Source organism: Capra hircus, chromosome 11, assembly GCF_001704415.2.
Source record: "Capra hircus breed San Clemente chromosome 11, ASM170441v1, whole genome shotgun sequence".
Taxonomy (NCBI): Eukaryota; Metazoa; Chordata; class Mammalia; order Artiodactyla; family Bovidae; genus Capra; species Capra hircus.
The window spans coordinates 19310859-19330460 of record NC_030818.1 but is presented as its reverse complement, the minus strand read 5'-3'; the positions used below and the strand labels follow the sequence as shown (position 1 = coordinate 19330460).

Genomic DNA, 19602 nt, shown 5'->3' with positions numbered 1-19602 from the left:
GAGAGTTTTTTTTTTTTTTATCACAATTGGATTTTGAACTTTATCAAAAGTTTTTTCTGTTATCTATTGAGATGACCCCATAGTTTTTATTCTTCATTTGTTAATGTGTATCACACTGATTGATTTGTAGATATTGAAGAACTCTTGTTATCCCTGGGATGAATCCCACTTGATGATGGTGTATGACCCTTCTAATGTGTTGTTGGATTTGGCTTGATAATATTTTGTTGAGGATTTTTACATTTACATTCATCAGTTACATTGACCTGTAATTTTCTTTTTTTGCGGTATATTTGGCTGGTTTTGGTTTCAGGGTGATGCTGGTCTCATGGAATGAGTATGGAAATGACAGATTTTTAGTCAGGTTGTTTCCATTGAAAAATACTGATTTGAGGACTTCCTTGGCAGTCTGGTGGTTAAGATTCCACACTTCCAGTGCAGGGGGCGCAGGGTTGATCCCTGGTCTGGGAACTAGATCTCATATGCTATGTGGTATGGCCAAAAAAAGGTACAGATTTTAAAAGCTAATAACTTAGAACTCATACACAAAACAAATGGTAGACAACCTATTGAACGGAAGAAAATAATTGCAAATGCCGCTGCTGTTGTTGCTAAGTTGCTTCAGTTGTGTCCGACTCTGTGTGACCCCATCGACGGCAGCCCACCAGGCTATTCCATCCCTGGGATTCTCCAGGCAAGAACACTGGAGTGGGCTGCCATTTCCTTCTCCAGTGCATGCATGCTTGCTAAGTCACTTCAGTTGTGTCTGACTCTATGTGACTCTATGGACAGCAGCCCACAAGGCTCCTCTGTCCACAGGATTCTCTAGGCAAGAATATTGGAATGGGTTGCCATTTCCTTTTCCATTTGCAAATGATATGACCAATAAGAGGTTAATATCCAAAATATATAAATAGTTCATACAACTCAACATCAAAACAAACAATTGGATTAAAAACTGGATGGAAGTACTGACTAGACGTTTTTGCAGAGAGAAAAAGCAGATGGCCAATAGGCACATAAAAAGATGCTCACCATCACTTATGAGAGAAATGAAAATCAAAGCCACAACTAGGTATCACCTGACACCAGTCAAAATGACTATCATGGAAAAGAAAAATACAAAAATAGCAAACATTGGTGAAGATGTGGCGAAAAGGGAACCCTCACACACTGTTGGTGAGAATGTAAATTGGTGCAACCAGTGTGGAAAACAGGTTTCTCAAAAAATTTAAAATAGAATTACCTTGTGACCTAATTCAGTTTATATCTGAAAAGAACAAAAATACTAATCTGAAAAGAGTCATGCACCTCAGTGTTCCTAACAGCATTATTTACAGTTGTCAAGATTTGGAAGCAGTCTGAAGGTGGAATGCTACTCAGCCATAAAAAGGAGTGAGATTTTGCCATTTGCAGCAACATGGATGGACTTGGAGGGCTTTATGCTAACGGAAAAAATTCAGAGAAAGACATATACTGTATGCTGTCATTTATATGTAGAATCTAAAAAATATAACAAACTAGTGAACGTAAGAAAAAAAAAAACAGACTATAGACACAGAACAAACTAGTAGTTACCAGTGAGGAGAGGGAAGGGGCAATTGTGGGGTAGGGGCAAAATAAAAACTCTAGTAATTAGGAGATTATGTGAAATCATAGATGAAAATTGTGAAGCACAGTAGAATTTAAAGACTTTCATTTAATTTAAAAAAGAGTTGGCACTATCAGGCAGCCCCTTCGTTCTTGACATTCTTCCTTTGTTTTCAGTATCACCACACTTGCCTATTTTCCTGTTGCTTTTCTGGCATTTCCTTCTCAGTTTCTTTCATTGTTTATTTTTAGTCTGTCTCTCCCTTAAGTTTAATTATTTTTCCTGTGTTCTATCCTTATGGATCGATCCTTATCCTTTTTTTTTAATACCTGTCCTTGAACAAAATTACCTAGCACTTTAGCGATCACTTTCGCCTGGAGAATTTCTAAATCTACTTAGTTACCTTTGTCTTTGCTTCTGAAATCCAGACCCAAGTTTCCAACTGCCCACGAACTCAGCATGTCATAATTTAGTTCATAGTCAAAATCAGGCTGCTCTGAAACTTCTCATCTCTACCACACTTCTCTGTATTCTTAAATAGTGGTATCACCTATCTTCCATTCATCCAAGGTAGAAGCTTTGACAATCAAAATTTGGTAATCATCACCTCTCACTGTTTACATGTCCGTGCTTTCACCCCCTTAAAGTACATAATTAGGTTTCAAACCTTGTGATTTCTACTTCCAAGTCATTTTCAAATGCCTCTCCCTGTCATTTGATTCCATATTGTCTCTGTCCAGTGGTGTTACAATAGTCATGTAGCTGAACACAGTGCTTACTATCTAAACACGTTTTCCTGTGTTTATTGACAGTATTTGAGCAGTTTTCCTAAGGCACAATTCTAATAATATTCCTCTACTCAGAAGCCTTAGAAACTCATGATTGCCTGCAGAAAAAGTTTGCTGAATTCAGTTCACATGGAATTTAAATTGGACTGTAACCTAATCCTAGTTAACTTTCCTAATCTTTTTTCTTTCTCCACCAAACTCCTCTGTCTGTATACACAAAACTTCCTGATATCTAAACATTCCCATTTCTTGTGCTAGAATTAATTTCTTCTTTTTCTCTTTTTGAGTGTAGTATGACAGTCATAAAACATTCTTATGTGTTCATTTAATCTGTGCTTACTTACCTGAGGAGAGGGACTAGATTTTTTTTCCCTTTACTTTTTTGTTTCTTTTAAACTTCTCTGTATAGCTCAGAATAACCTTTTGACTATAGTAAACAGAAATGTTGAATTAAAGAATTATTTGTGACTGAACTGATTTGGCTGCAGATTTTTTTCTGTTAAAATTTTTGGGAATTTAGATAGTGGAAACATGGTGAGTAAATATTGTTTTGTTTTCTACATAGAAGTATAATAAGTTCCATACTTGCTATTGATTTTTTATTAAAAAAAAAAAGCATAGCATGGAAGGATTTTGTTTTGTTCATTGGTTTTGTTCTGTATTTGTACCCCCTAGGAAAAAAATCCGGAGAAGGCAATGGCACCCCACTCCAGCACTCTTGCCTGGAAAATCCCATGGATGGGGTCGCTAAGAGTCGGACATGACTGAGCGACTTCACTTTCACTTTTCACTTTCATGCATTGGAGAAGGAAATGGCAACCCACTCCAGTGTTCTTGCCTGGAGAATCCCAGGGACGGGGGAGCCTGATGGGCTGCCGTCTATGGGGTCGCACAGAGTTGGACACAACTGAAACGACTGAAGCGACTTAGCAGCAGCAGCAGGAAAAAAATCATATTAACACCAGCCTTTTATATGTTTAAACTCAACTTTTTAATATAAAAATAAGAGTTCTTTTTTTTTTTCTCCCCCCTTTGGCTAGGTGTGTAGTACATGGATCGGAAGTGGAGTTGTCAGTGATCTCAATGATCTCCGTCGAGTACACAATCTGCTTGTTTCTTCACTGGACAAAGTTCAGGCCGGAAAAGGATCTTCCAGCCAACTGTACCGAGAGAGTGCTACAACCATGGAAAAACTGGCTGTTCTCAAAGCATGGGCAGAGGTAACGGCAGCCTATTGTTTTTAATTGTTTCTCCACTCATGAGAAAATATTCCTTTCTCCAATAGGTAAAAAAATTTTGTTTGGTTTTTGTTTTTTTTTAAGCTGACCTTTGGTACAGAGTGCTTTAAAAAATTTTGCTATTTGCTTTCTCACTGAAATATGTATATATTTGTGTCTCAAAAGAGCTCATATTGAACCTTTGAAAATTAGTATTTCTAATTAGTGTTTTTAAAATTTATTTATTTTAACTGGAGGCTAATTACTTTACAATTTTGTGGTGGTTTTAGCCATACGTTGACATGAATCAGTTTAAAAACATCTATATTGAAGAAGAGCTCTTCTTACTTACTATGGAAAAATTAAGTGGGGAAAACCTACAAATAATAAAAAAATAGAAAAAATTGTGCTAAGAATCTTTTATTTGATTAAATTTCAGGAGACTTGCTGCCACTCATTGATTAGGCTGTAGGAGTTTATTTTGTTGTTGTATATTTTGTTTTTTTTAACAGCTGTTTTTACCTCTTTTTATGCCCACATTATTTCTAAAAATAATGATGCTGTTTTAATTTCACTTTTCTAAATCCCTTCTGCTAGTTACTTTCAAATTCTTATCCTTTGCATGTGGGTATTTCAAGTATCTCTTTATTCCTTCTTCTGCCAACCCAGTATCTTACTTCCCTATTTCCATGGTTATCAGCAGCCTGTGGCCACCCCGCAGGCAATTGCTGGCTCAAAGCATACAACACCCAGATGATACAGTTTAGATAAAGGACCTCTGGGGTTTTGTGGATTTTTTTGTCACAGAAGAAAAAGAAGGGAAAATTAGAGCAATAAGATATTGTAGAAATTAGTTTTCTTTCTGTTTTTTATATCAAGTTGTTTTCATAGAGTATCCCTGAGTGTTCATTTATTTTCACCCTGCTGCCATCTTTTGTCTTAGACAAGTAAAATAACATTTGCATTGATAAAATGTTTGTTCTTACTGATAAGATCTTATCAAATTAATGCAAATGTATAATTTTAAGTGGAAAGTAGTGTTAGAAAGATACTTATAATGTGATTGCTTTCTCACTTTGAGATTCACAGAAATTCTTTATTTTCACATATCTAATTTTTAGCTAAAAGTTACTGTAGAAATTACATTCCAAATGATTGAATGATTTTTATTTTTAAAAAATCTTTTAAAATTGTTGTTAATTCTCCAGCCCCATTCAATAATTTCCCAAACATAGAGATTGTTATGTAATTGGATAAGACCATTAGCGAGTTAGCTGGTTCTCTGCTGACTTGCATGAATGTGCTTGATTTACCTACTAGGTAGTCTGGCACAGTTCAATATAAAAAGCTTTAAATGTAGAATCACAGACCCTACAGCAAGTTCTGTCTCTATAATTCACCATCTTTTGTACTTTGATCAGGTGAGTTGATGTCTCAGATACTCAAGTTTCTTTATCATAACATGGAAGCACAATAATCTTTTCTAAAGTGACATGTATTGGAAAAACCAAGCATTGTAACTGGCACTGAATAGAAAATAATTAGTTTTAAACAAATTAGATGAAAACTTCATATAGCTAATTTATTAACGCACGTTTTTGTTTGAAACTCCTTTCTTATTTTGGGGTAACTTGGTTCTATAATTAAATAATTTACACTTCAGCCCTCAGCCTATAATATTGTCAAGTAAATCTTTTCCTTGCTTAACTTCCTTCCTTTATCTTTTTACCTCAAAGGCCCAACATATTCTAGATTTCTCTGTTCGAGATCTATCTTTGCTTCCACTTTTTACTCAGAAAATAGAGGATGTTAGTTTTCCAGCTCCTCAGGTTGTTACCTTCATGTCTTGAGATCTATGTGAGTTGATAACTGTCCTTCTACCTGTGTGACCTTGGGTGAATTATTTACCTGCTTCTCTAAACCTGATTTCTCAGCTCTAAAGCGTGGATAATAATTACGCACATAGAATTACATTGTGAAGTAAATGAGACTTCATTGTGAAGTAACAAGGACTTTTTTCGATAACTACCTTATTTATATGCTCAGTGAATATTGCCTGCTGTTATTAGTATAATTATTATTGTTATTTTAAAGTTTTCCTCTAATATAGGATTCCCTTTTCTCGATTTTCTTTCCCACTCTGATTCATTCAACAAAGTGTTAAATGAACATTAGCTCTGTGCCAGAGCGGTTGATGATACAGTAGTGCACAAGCCAGATGTTTTACACTTCCTGAGGAAAACAAACTAGTGGACCAGTGTGTGTGGCACCCCACTCCAGTGCTCTTGCCTGGAAAATCCCAGGGACGGAGGAGCCTGGTGGGCCGCAGTCCATGGGGTCGCTAAGAGTCGGACACGACTGAGCGACTTCACTTTGACTTTTCACTTCCATGCATTGGAGAAGGAAATGGCAACCCACTCCAGTGCTCTTGCCTGGAAAATCCCAGGGACGGGGGAGCCTGGTGGGCTGCCGTCTATGGGGTCGCACAGAGTCAGACACGACTGAAGCGACTTAGCAGTAGCACGGGAAACGTACAGACTGTTGTAAACACATAGCAGAGGCACCTGTCTGGGGGTTCAGAGGAAGCTTCCTGGAAAGAGCAACACTTAAGCTGGGGCCTGGAGCATGAGAGCAGATGTTAGGAAGCAGGAGTCTGAGGAGGAGACTATTTCAAGCTAAGTGCATTCAGTTTTCCCCCACTTCTGTATCTCTCCATCTCCCTCTGCATGTTCTTCCTCCCTCCTTCCCTTCCTTGTTCTCCAATTCAGCTTCCTCTTCCCCTCACTCTCCTCTTCACATCTTTGAGTGTTGAGTCACCCACTTCTCAATTCCCTGCAATCTGGGTTTAATCTCACCACTCCACTGAAATTACCAAAGTTCCAAATGATACAATTCTCCAAATCACTGGACGCTTCAGTCTCTGTCTGACTTAGCCTTTCTACAGCTTTTGACATTGTCTCCTCTGGAAACTCTTTGTTTTCCTTGACTTCCTGACCCTACTCCCTTGCTTCTCCTGTTTTGTTTTCATTGTTCGTTCTTAGCATCACCTGCTGGCTACTCTTTGCCTGCCTGCCCTTTAAATGTTGATATTTTTCTTTTCGTTTTTCTTGCTCTTCATACTTTATGGGTAACCACATCTACACCCACACCCTGTAGCTTTTCAGTTCAGTTCAGTCGCTCAGTCATGTCCGACTCTTTGCGACCCCATGAATCGCAGCACGCCAGGCTTCCCTGTCCATCACCAACTCCCGGAGTTCACTCAAACTCACATCTATCGAGTCAGTGATGCCATCCAGCCATCTCATCCTCTGTCGTCCCCTTCTCCTCCTGCCCCCAATCCCTCCCAGCATCATAGTCTTTTCCAACGAGTCAACTCTTCACATGAGGTGGCCAAAGTACTGGAATTTCAGCTTTAGCATCATTCCCTCCAAAGAAATCCCAGGGCTGATCTCCTTTAGAATGGACTGTTTGGATCGCCTTGCAGTCACATGTGTATGAAATATTTTAAATCTCCTTTCCTCCTCAGACCTCCCTTCTAAATTCCAGTCCCATACTTTTAGCTATTTATTAGAGACATGTAGTAAGTACTGTAGTATTTACTACTGAAAAACATCTGCATGTAACTGGACCCACACAGTTCAAACCTATGTTGTTTAGGGGTCAACATAGTATAGCCAAACACTTTTCTAAAACCACACCCATTGGTTTACCAGTTTATCCTAAGGAATATCGAGAATATACACAGATTCTGTTGTGAGGATGTTTGTTGTGATGTTGTTTATCATTCTAAAGAAAAGGAAATATATATATTTTTTGATCCAGAGATGATGGTGTTAAATGAATAGAAAACTGAGTTAAAAATTATAGACAAACATATTATTGTTTAAACGTGTCTAGCATGTTAACAGTATTACATCTGGGTAGTAGGATTGTGTCTGGCTTTATTTACTTCATTTTACTTGTGCATCTGATTTTTCTTTATTTCTTGTGTACCTTCTCGTAAGAAAAATAAACCTCCAATTTTTTACAAAAACGAGTCAAAAAAATATATTTTTATATTGCAAGTAGCAATGTAAAATATATGCCCCTTTTAAAAAGCGTTTGACAGTGTCTGTTCAGAGCCATGGAAGTATTTATAATCACTGACCCAGTCATTCCATTTCTGGGATTTTATCCTAGGGAAGAATATTCAAAATATGAAAAAGAGAGAAGTTGACAAAAATGTTTGTTTGGAACATTCATAATGTGAAAAACTGAACACCTTTGTCGTTGAAAACTGTGCCTCATCTTCTAAGATTCCCGGGGCTGAAAAGAATTTTAAAAAATATAAAATGTCAGCTACAGGAAAACTATTAGGTGTATAATGTCTTCTATTACCGCTATTAAAAATGATAGTTATGAAGCCTAGTATTTATATGGAAATCCTTTTATAAACAGTTAAGATTAAATACAAAATTCTCTGTACAACAAAATTACAGCTTAGTTGAAATGTGAAAATCTGGAAATTAGGATTGTGAGTAATTTTATTAACTCATTTTAAAACTTTTTATGGTGTCCTTTAAAATTTTTATTTATTTATTTATGGCTCTGCTGAGTCTTCATCGCTGCCCAAGCTGTTTTCCCATTGCAGCGAGCGGGGCCTACTCTCCAGCTGTGGAGCGTGGGCTTCTCATCACAGGGGTTTCTCTGGTTGTGGAGCACAGGCTGTAGCGTGTGCAGGCTTCAGTAGTTGTGGGCACGGGCTTGGTTGCTCCGTGGCATGTGGAATCTTTCCAGACCAGGGATTGAACTAGTGCCTCCTGCTTTAACAGGTGGATTCTTTCCACTGAGCCACCAGGGAGGCCCACAGTATAATTTTTTAAATAAAACTTGAGGAAAAATACATACATCTGACCTTTGAATCGTGCATTGACTCCACTTCCCCATTACCAACAGAGTGAAATCTTCAGTTTCTTCTGCCTTGTATTCTGTGCTCAGTCTAATACCAAACTCAGAATTTCCTTAGAACGCCGTGCCGTTTCCTACCTCTTGTGCTCTTGCTCTTGCTACTCCGTCTGCCTTGAATCCCTACTTCCATCTTTGCCTGTCAACAGGTGAACTTTTGTCTTTGAACTGTGTCTCGCCTTTTCATACTCCATTAAGTTTCTTTGTCTTTGGTGCTCCCTGTGATTCATTCATTACACAAACGAGTGTTCGTTAGGTGCCAGACAGTGGATGTGGTCACAGCTCATAGTGAGATGGGAAGATGGGTCATTTAAAACAAATTTTAAAAAATGTCCCTTCTCTCATCTCTTTTTTTCATCCCTTCTCTCATCTCTTCTATCATTGTATCAGTCTGTGAGTTCATGGCAGTGAAAACCGCATGTGATTTGTCTTTGTTGCCTCAGATCCAAGCACAATAGCAAATACAAGGCAAGAGTACGTACCTAAGAAGAATTTGATGAGTGAATGGCTGAATATACTTACAGTGTTTATTGAGAGAGACATTTTCTTAAAATATCAACATTATAATAAATCTAAGTGAAGAAAGCAAGCTTAAAACCACTAAAAAATATGAATATGATATGTTTATAACTTGAGATTCAGATTCCCTCTTCCAAAAGTTAGATGGTTTATGCTTCTAAATTGTCAGGTGTTAGTATGACTGCTGCTGCTGCTGCTAAGTCGCTTCAGTCGTGTCCGACTCTGTGCGACCCCATAGACGGCAGCCCAGCAGGCTCCGCCATCCCTGGGATTCTCCAGGCAAGAACACTGGAGTGGGTTGCCATTTCCTTCTCTAATGCATGGAAGTGAAAAGTCAAAGTGAAGTCGCTCAGTCATGTCTGACTCTTGGCGACCCCATGGACTGCAGCCTACCAGGCTCCTCCATCCATGGGATTTTCCAGACAAGAGTACTAGAGTGGGGTGCCATTGACTAACTGACTATAATTAACTGATATATATATGATCACCATCATGTTAAGGAATGCTTCTTCTCAGAAATGAAGATTCATTGTTTCCTGTCATCATTGTCTAAACTTAGTCAATTACTGTGCCATAGCTGTCTGCTTGTTGTAGGGATAGAGATAAGACCCTACCATCAAGAAGTGTCCCTGGTTCAGATACATAGACTTTCTCTTATGTACAATGAAAATAACTGTGTATGGCAAACGTTTTTCTAAAGATGCCTAGTGCAATTTTCTGTTGTTCTCTTACTCCCTTGACCGCTCCTCCCTTTTTTTGCTTTTTCGTGGATGTGTAATTCAGCGAGGTGCCGGTTGCCAAAGCCAAAATGTATGTACAACTACTAAAGAATACAAACAAAAGTAACTTTGGCAAAGAATCTTTAAGATTGTATTTTCAGAAGTTGTCATTATATATCCTTTTGGTTTACAAAGTGGAGAGAAAAGATACAGATAATATATATAGCCAGTAAATTATATTACTCTTGGCTGAGCTATCTGTTACAAGGACTAGATTACTAAATATGACTTAAGTACTCTAAAAGAAGGGGTTTTGGAGGATATTAGTGGAAATGCAGGTTGTGGTCTCTCTTCCCCCACCCCTTAGCTTTTTTTTGAATGCCATCTGATTGTGTCTAATAAGCCTGTGAAAGCAAATGCAGTAAACAGAAGTTATACCCTATGGCAAAAAAAAAAGAGAAAACCACATATAAAGGGGGGCTTTGTAAAGTAGAGCAAGAGAAGCCAAAAAAAATTCAGAGAACCGTACTCAAGGAATGTGCTGTGAGAGCAGTAGTCAGAAGTCAGATCTATTAAAAAAGAAGATTGCCTCCAAAATAGGTGGGATTATTCTTTTGAGGATATCAGGAAAGTCTGAAGTTGCATACTTTCTACTAATAGTACTTAGTTACTCATGATGATTCAGCTGTATAATCATAGCGGTGGTGGTTTAGTTGCTAAGTCGCTTCCGACTCTTGCGACCCCATGGTTGATAGCCTGCCAGACTCCTCTGTCCATGGGATTTCCCATGCAAAAATGCTGGAGTGGGTTGCCATTTTCTTCTCCATATAATCATAACAGCTTAGAATATGTCATTTCTTAATATTATATCTTGTTCTTTTCTCCTCTTGAATATCTTACTAGGTCTATGTGGTTGCTATGAATATTAAAAAAGAAGCAGAGTCAAAACCAAAAAGAGCAGTTAAAAATACTGATGACGATGATGATGATGACAGTACCATAGACGAACTACCACCAGATAGTTTAATAACACTCGTACAGCCTGAACTGCCAATACTCAGCCGCCTGTGGTTGGCAGCATTAAAAGACTACGCGCTTTTAACTTTACCAGCTGAATTTGCTAGTCAGCTCCCCCCAGATGGTAAGTAACTGCGTTCAGAGTTTTGCTTTTAATGGAGTCAAAGTAATAATTAAACAAAATGGAATTGGTGGAGACTGGCCACAATAATAATAATAACATCTTAAATTTCTGTGGACTTAAACTTGATATTCTGTCTGTACTGAATTTATAAATTCAGATACGGCATTAAACTTTACTTGTCAGCCCAAGCAAAAATGTTCTCACTGTTACAGTAATAACCATCTGAGCTGGGGTACTCTAAATAACTGCGTAAGGAGTTACTGTGCATAACCGTGATGAGGTATGCCGCTGTGTTGGTCACTGTGTGTGTGCCAGGGCAGATGTGGAAGTCCTCAGTTTGATAGTGAAAGCAGGAAGAAGGGAAGGATTTGCAGAAGAGTGGGGGGAAAAAAAGAAGAGACAGAGTTCCCTGGCTGTAAGAGAAAGGAAAGGTGATGAGGGTTTTAAGAGTTGCTGGCGACAGTGAAGAGGAAGCCTGTGACCATGGGTGGGGCAAGGCAGAAGGCACTCAGAGGTGTGAGCACTTGCAGAGGAAAGGCTGGAAATGCTGGCATCAGTCACAAGGAAGTGATAGGCACTCCAGGTCAGCAGCTGTAGGAATGACGTTGGTTTAAAGAGACCCTTGGGAGAAACTCTTTGGCCAGATTCCTCTTTTATGTGTGCTGTGATCTGAATATTTGTATCACCTCAGAATGTATATGTTGAAACCTAATTCCTATTGTGATGGTATTAGGAGGTATGGGTCCTTTGGGAGGTGCTTGGTCATGAGAGTGGAGCCCCTAGGAATGGGAGTAGTCCTGTTACAAAAGAGAACCCACAGAGTCCCCAACCCTGTCCACCTTCCACCTTGTGAAGACAGCAAGAAGGTACTGGCTGTCAGTCAGGAAGAAGGCCCTCACCCAGCCATGCTGGGTGGGTTACAGCCTCCAGAACCTGATAAATAAATTTCTGTTGTGTAGCCACTCAGTCTGTCGTGTTTTCTTAAAGCAGCTCAAATGGACTAAGACAGTATGTAACAGGTATTTTTAAATGAAGTTGTTCATAAATGAGTGAATATGTATAATAGAAGTAATGTTTTTCATTGATTTGATTGTTTTATAGGTGGGGCATTTTATACTCCTGAGACTATTGATACAGCTAGACTTCACTATCGGAATTCCTGGGCCCCAATTCTCCACGCAGTGGCACTTTGGTTAAATAGCACAGGATTTACATGTTCAGAGTCAGCAGAAGCAGCAGCAATATCAGCTTTACAAAAACGTTCCATACCGGTCAATTTAAGCCAAGCATCAGGAGCAACACCTAGTGCTAAATCTTTGGCAGAAATTAACAAAGACAGAATGCATCTGATTTTAGGTAGGTGAGCCGTCTTAATACATTGCAAGATATATTACTTCTGAAAATGTTTATCTGTAAGGGAGAAAAGACTGCTTTCTACCATGTTAAGTTCTGTGACTGGCTTAAGAATTAAACTGACATAAGACACATTAATAGGAGAAAAGCATATAAATTGATTTAAAACTTCTACATGTACATAGGAGGAAAATGAAGACCCGAAGAAGCTTTTAGGTCTGAGAGATTGTATACAGTTTTACACAAACAAGAATAAATTGTGGAGATCTGACAAGACAAAGGGCTGAGGCCAGGGATCATAAGTTGTGCAGGAACTAAAAAGTATACAGGGTAAACGAATGGAAAATTGGGGCTTCCTTGATAGCTCAGCAACAAAGAATCTGCTTGCCAGTGCAAGGAGATGTGAGTTCGATTCCTGCTCTGGGAAGATCCCCTGGGGAAAGCAATGGCAACCCACACCAGTATTCTTGCCTGGGAAATTCCATGGACAGCGGAGCCTGGTGGGCTATAGTCCATGGGGTCACAAGAGTCAGACACAGCTTAGGCACTGAACAACGACAGAAGAAGATCAGGCTTATTTTAGTATGTTTGTTTGGATAGGTCTATTTCAACATCGACTCCCAGTCTCAAGGAGTAAAAATATTTTTTGCCTGATACAGGGAGGGCATCTTTCTAATGAGAAATTTTATGACCTGCTTTTGGGTAGAAAGGGGGTCAAAGAGCCCTGCCTGCATCTGCTGTTTCTCAAATGTGTTCAGCCAAGAAGGTATATTTTGGTGCAGCATGTTTTGAACTCCTTCATATCTTTCATTTTAATGCTATGGAAAAAAATTTTACAGTATAGTTCAGATAAGAAATAGTAAAAAGAGGTGTTTTTTTAAGCCCATTTTCTAAATTAACTGAATTTTTAATAGAAAAATTTAATTATTAAATTACTCCTTAAAAATTCTCTATCATGTCACTCACAGAGCAATACTGAATAATTTTCAAGGAAAAAGTTAAACTTTTTTTTTAATATGTTTTCTTTTTACTTGACACTTAAGTTACCCTGAGGAAATATAATATGAATTTATATTTATATTATAAATGTAATATATACATAAATTGTGTATATGTATAAATTTATGTCTATACATATAAAAATGTATATATGCATATAATATAAATGTAAAGTTAAAGCAAACTTGAGTAATTGTTATTTATAATTGCTGTGTAGATTCTCTTGTAACATTTAAGAATTTGCAATCATTTATCATAATCTTATAATTTTCATATATTTATTCTTAATGTATTATTTTTAAATGTCTTTAAGTAGCTTCTTAATCAACCTGATGACCTTGGAACTCCCCCACTTGCTTCCAATGTGACTGTTAGCCTCATTCCAAGGCTACAACTTATGTTAAGTTTGACTACTTATTTTGACAATCATTTTGAACTCACTTTAAGGCATTAATAAATACATGTTAAACTAAGCTGTAAAATAAGTAGGTAAAAGAAAAAAAATGGTGTCAAAGAAACAAAGTGTTTAATATTAAGAAACCTGTGTGTTTATTTTGTGTATTACAGGTGTGAGTATACAGTTCCTTTGTTCCCCAAGACCTGAGGAGCCTATTGAACATGTTACAGCTTGTCTGCAGGCCTTGCACACCTTGCTAGATTCTCCTTATGCCCGAATCCATATTGCAGAAGATCAGGTGCAGTATATTTCTAAAATAGATAATTTATGCTTTGTATTCATCATATGTATCTTAAGATAATTATCTCACATATGAGATAAATGTTATATAATAAGTGTTCAGGATTTTGGCTTCATCTAAGACCTTATATTGAATGTTGGATGACCAGACATGCTGGACTAGAGATCATCACTATACCTTCTTTGATGAGTTCATCAGCAATCAGATATAACTAAAAATGTAAAGGATCCCTTCAGTCCAAGTTAATGGTTCTGCTAGTAAAAGACTGAGTTAATTCATAAGGCTATTAATAAATTTGGGATTTTCTGGTGGCTCAGATAGTAAAGAGTCTGCTGCAATGAGGGAGACCCAGGTTTGATCCCTGGGTTGGAAAGATCCCCTGGAGTAGGAAATGGCAAACCACTCCAGTATTCTTGCCTGGAAAATCCAAATAAATTATGTCACTTTTAAATGTTTGATTAAACTTGATCTCATTTAATAAGGTTTTTGCACTGGCTCAAGTACTCATTTAAGAAGTTTAATGAATTGTGTTTTCTAATTTTTTGTATGGAATTTTTAGAGGATTTTATTCATGTTACAGAACCACGTTTCCACTGGATTTGTTTGTTTGTTTTAATTAGGAAGTCTTTTATTTTCTAATAACCATTTCTTTGGACACCATCACTACCAAATAGTACCTCTTGGGATAATTTTCTATAAAACACAAAAAGATTAAAAAAACAAAATTATTATTATTGTGTTCTCTTAAAATTAGTTTTATACATGATATTGCTCAATAAAAAAGAAAAAACCCACATGAAACAAAACGAAGTATGTGCTGTGTGATTATAAGCGTCACTTACTGATAAACTCATCTTGTACTCGAGCCTTGTAGCTTAAAGCTGGGCCTCAGCTAGACTGCAGATTACGGCAAGGGTTGTTTTCAAATAGTCAGACCAATAAAGTTTAATCTGTGAATGAAGGTGTGTGACATATTATGTTAAAATTGAAATAATTGAGTGCAAATACAGTTGATTAAATGATGTGGTTAAATGTGTATTTCATAAGTACAATAGACATAAATTTGACCTCTCCATCAGTTTTATAGTGGTTGATTTTTAAGACATGAGAAGGGAGAAAGGAGGTCAATTACGAGGCTGTTTTCATAATTCCAGAGAGACAATGAGTTCACTGGCCTCGGAAAACTGAACAAAAGAAGAGGGAAACAGGGCCAAGACTGGAACTTTAGGGATAAATAACAAATGAGGGTGGAGATGAGGGAAATTAATCAGCAGTGGAGACTACTGGAGAGGTAGGAGGAGAACCAAAGAGAACAGTTATCAAAGACAAGAGAGACTGTCAAGGACAGACAAGTCTCAGAGGAACAGAATCCAGTGAGTCAGGACAGAAGAGTCCCCGGAGGTTATTGGTGACCTCAGGCAGAGCATTTTCCCAGGTGAATGGAGCCAGATTAGAGAAGTTCTGAGGAGTGAATGAGGGGGTGAAGGGAGTGGCATCTTCCATCAGGACAGAGACGGAGGAGATCATGGGGGCAGATGGAAGGATGTGAGGGTTCTCTGAGGCATGGAGGGAAATTAGATAGAAAAGACTTGAGCAACTACTTATATTGGGGAAGAGAAGCTTAGCTTAGTGTATCTATGATATATGGGGTATGATTCAGGTCCTTGAAGAATTCTTGGGAAGTTAAACAGGATGGCATGGAAGCATGTGAGAAAAGAATTATCAGCCTTGGACAAGGGGCTGATCTTGATCTTAAGGAAAGAGGTAAAGGTGGCTTTGGTTGCAATTTAATTATTTTTCTCCCTCTTTGAAATTTGAGGTGGGTTTATTGGATGGGTTTGATGTGGAAGATTGTGAGAAGCTTAAGTGAATAGTGTAATAGTTCTGAGACAAATCTTGGAGCGACTTGCCAGCCTGCCTGGAATTTCTGGTGGACTACTCTTGAGTACTCGGATTAGAAATCATAAATTTTAGTGACACTAAACACTAGCAGTGCTGTTTAGTCCAAAGAGAAAAGAAATATTTTAAATGGAAAAATCGTTTAAATATGTAATGAAGTAATTTTTGACTGAAAATATGTTGGGATAAAATATGACCATTTTTCAAGATTATTATAATATTTGCTGCATATTTTATGTATTTAGCTACCAAATCTATGTATTTTTATATGTATATTTTCCTAGATGTAATAATATAAATATATCCTTTAATTTCTCTATTAATTTATAATAGCTGATTGGTGTTGAGTTACTGAGTGTTTTACACCGCCTCCTGTTGACTTGGAATCCACCGTCTGTCCAGCTGCTGGTGACTGGAGTTGTACAACAGATAGTAAGAGCTGCTCAGGATTATTTGCAAGAAAAAAGAAACACACTAAGTAAGCACGAGAAATTATACTAACTTTAAAGTAGATTTATTTCTATTCTAATTTTTTGAATATTAATACCAGGAAGTTTTTAATGAAAAAATTTAACCATGCATTTAAAAGATTGCAGTTGATTGACCCAAATGAAATTGCTCATATTCAACTATTTTTTACCTACAAAAGTGTTAATTTCATGTGTTTCAAGCCTAACATATGTGTTACTCCTATTATAAAATACATTCCTATTAAAAATACCTAATAAAAATTTCATTTTTAGTAAAGTAAAAAATGACTTGTCTGTTACATTTAAGGAGAGGTCAATAAACAATTCTAAGGCAGAGAATTATTCTGAGAAAGACATGGCGTCAGTTAGACATTCAATTGTAAATTCTAAATTCTTTTGAAAGAATTTATTAAACATACTTACTGTGTTGTTACCTCTACTGTTTGTTATCCTTTTTGCTGAGAATTTCACCAGATTTTCTTTTACCCAAGATGAGGATGATATGGAAAAAGAGTCCAGTCCTGTATTAGGAGAAGGAGGTGACAGTGGTGGTCTCATTCCTGGAAAATCTCTTGTGTTTGCAACTATGGAGCTGTTGATGTTCATTTTAGTCCGTCATATGCCACATCTCAGTACCAAGATGTCGGACTCTCCAAGTCACATAGCTGCTAAAACTCGACTGTCAGAAGAAAGTGCTCGTTTGGTGGCAGCCACAGTTACCATACTCTCTGACTTACCGTCTCTCTGTTCACCTGCTGGTATGGTGTTGCTCACTGTTTGTAAATGTATTATACTGTATTAGACAGAGATGAGCTTGGCTTTGATTTTAAGTGCTATGATGATTTATTTTCCTCTTAAGTCTTAAAGGAAAAGTAGGACTTATTTTTAAGGGTTTGTTTGCTTTAGGAGCCTATAAAGACTTAAGATTTAAAAAACCAAAACCCTAGATGCCCTTTTCAGGTACATTTCAAAGAAACTTCGACAGACCCGCAGCTTGAGAGAAGACACTGGATGTTAGCAAATAGATGCAAAGTGAAATTACTAAACCCTTTATTTTCTGATCCGGTTGCTACTCTTGAGCCACACTGACAAACATGTCAGAGAAGAGTGACAACCAGCTTTAAGGAGCAACTGTTAATAAAAAATTATAGCTGAAAAAGATCCTTGAAGAACTAGTGGATAGAAAAGTAGGTACTTGATACTTCCCTGGTGGTCCAGTGGCTAAGGCTCTGGTCTCAATACAGGGGGTCCAGGTTTGATTCCTGGTCGGGGAACTAGATCCCTCATGCTGCAACTAAAAGATCTCACATGCTGCAACTAAGACCTGACAAAACCAAACAAACAAGTATTAAAAAAAAAAAAATAAGAAAAGTAAACTTTTCCTCTGTTGTATCTAGGAAATAGATATCATATCAGAATATATAAAGGTATCTTTCAGCTCAGCACAAGCCTACAGATAGGAAAACACTACTCCATTGAAGCTTCATAGGCAGTCTACACTGGAGGCATGTCATAGTGGTGAAGGGAGTCTTCCGTTAAGTGGGCGGTTAATTTGATTACGTTAAAGTTCTTTCAGCTACAAATCCTAGGATTCTTTCATTTCTTTTTGCCTTACCTATTTATCAGGATCTCCCTGGTGGCTCAGACGGTAAAGCGTCTGCCTGCTGTGTGGGAGACCCGGGTTCGATCCCTGGGTTGGGAAGATCCGCTGGAGAAGGAAATGGCAACCACTCCAGTAATCTTGCCAGGAAAATTCCATGGACTGAGGAGCCTGGAGGGCTACAGTCCATGGGGTCGCAAAAAGCCGGACACGACTGAGCGACTTCACTTACTTATTTATCAGCCTTGTTATCAGTTTCCTGACTTGGTTAGTACATTGACTAACTTAGTACTAACGCTCAGTACAGTGAGATTGATTACTTGTCTTGGAACTGCTACATGATTCACCAAGTTTCTCAGCTACTTCTCAAAGTATTTGACAGAAGTTTTCCTTCTGTGTGAAACACTAGAAGTGATATAAACAAACAATGCAAGTTAGGAAAAGAAAGAACTTCTGACTTCTTTGAAATAGCTTGTGAGTCCTTTTTATCTTTTTCAAACGTTGAATTACAGTAATAGCAGTGCAATAAAGTTTGTATAAATACAGGGAAAAGAAGTAATATTAAACCATTGTCAGTTGTAAAAAGATACAAACAATTGAAACAACTATAATATAGGAACTGAAGTAGTACAAGATAATCTGATTTGTTTTTATTTCAGGATGTATGACAATCTTGCCCACAATTCTGTTTTTAATTGCAAGAATATTGAAAGACACAGCAATAAAGTCTGCAGATAATCAGGTTCCTCCACCAGTCAGTGCAGCTCTTCAAGGGATCAAAAGTATTGTGACACTTTCAATGGCCAAAACTGAGGATACTCAGAAACAGTGGACAGCTCTAATTCGTAGCACTCTGGCATGCATCCTAGAATATTCCCAACCAGGTAATCTAATCACTTTTAAATTTTTTAATTTACTACTATATTTGTTCCTTAATGACTGTCTGAACGAGCTCATCAGAAAACTGCTATATAACACTGAATCAACTCAGAGAAGTGTTTTTAATCCCATCTTTTAGATGTGAACTTTTAGTTCCGATTTTTTGAGTATTGACGCTCAATGCCCTTGTGTTGGGTTTCCCGGGTAGCTCAAATGGTGAATCTGCCTGCAATGCAGCAGACCTGGGTTCTTCCCTTGTCTTACCACTTACATACACTTTGGGAGTTTTCCCTCCAAAGAAAGAATGTGTATATATAAAACTCTTAGATTGTAAATTGTTCTGAACTCCTTGGTAGTTGTCTATCATTTATATTTATCAGTTATTAATCGTTCCCCTATCAATGGCTATTTTTACTATTTTTTATTTTTCCTAGTTATAAAAATTTTCTCAGTGACTATCCTTATACATTCTTCATGCACATGTGCTATCAGATTTTCTACAGCATACCGCTAGAAATGGAATTGGTGACACGTTTTAATTTTCTCAGGCATTGCCAAATTGCTCTCCAGAGTAGTTACATAAATTTGCACTTCCACCAACAGTGCATGATTCCCACCAATACATGGTATTTCAGACTTTTTAATTTCATTATCTGGTAAGTAAAACATGCTGTTTTATTGTTTTTACTTTCATTTCTCGTTTGCCGAGTAAGTATAAACATTTTTCATGTTTGTGTTTAATTTGGGGGGAAATGCTTATTCACATTTTTGTCCACTTTTCTTCA

General features: G+C 37.5%; 1 protein-coding gene across 2 annotated transcripts in view; it reads left to right on the top strand.

Moving 5' to 3' along the window:
• HEATR5B (HEAT repeat containing 5B) overlaps window positions 1-19602 on the top strand; it is a 99621-nt gene that overhangs the window by 70949 nt on the left and 9070 nt on the right. For both annotated transcript variants that reach the window (XM_005686481.3, XM_005686482.3), the window contains exons 27-33: window positions 3420-3599; window positions 10682-10919; window positions 12021-12275; window positions 13839-13966; window positions 16202-16346; window positions 16830-17096; window positions 18598-18822. In XM_005686481.3, coding sequence (XP_005686538.2) covers window positions 3420-3599; window positions 10682-10919; window positions 12021-12275; window positions 13839-13966; window positions 16202-16346; window positions 16830-17096; window positions 18598-18822 — 1438 coding nt within the window. The remainder of the gene's footprint in view (window positions 1-3419; window positions 3600-10681; window positions 10920-12020; window positions 12276-13838; window positions 13967-16201; window positions 16347-16829; window positions 17097-18597; window positions 18823-19602) is intronic.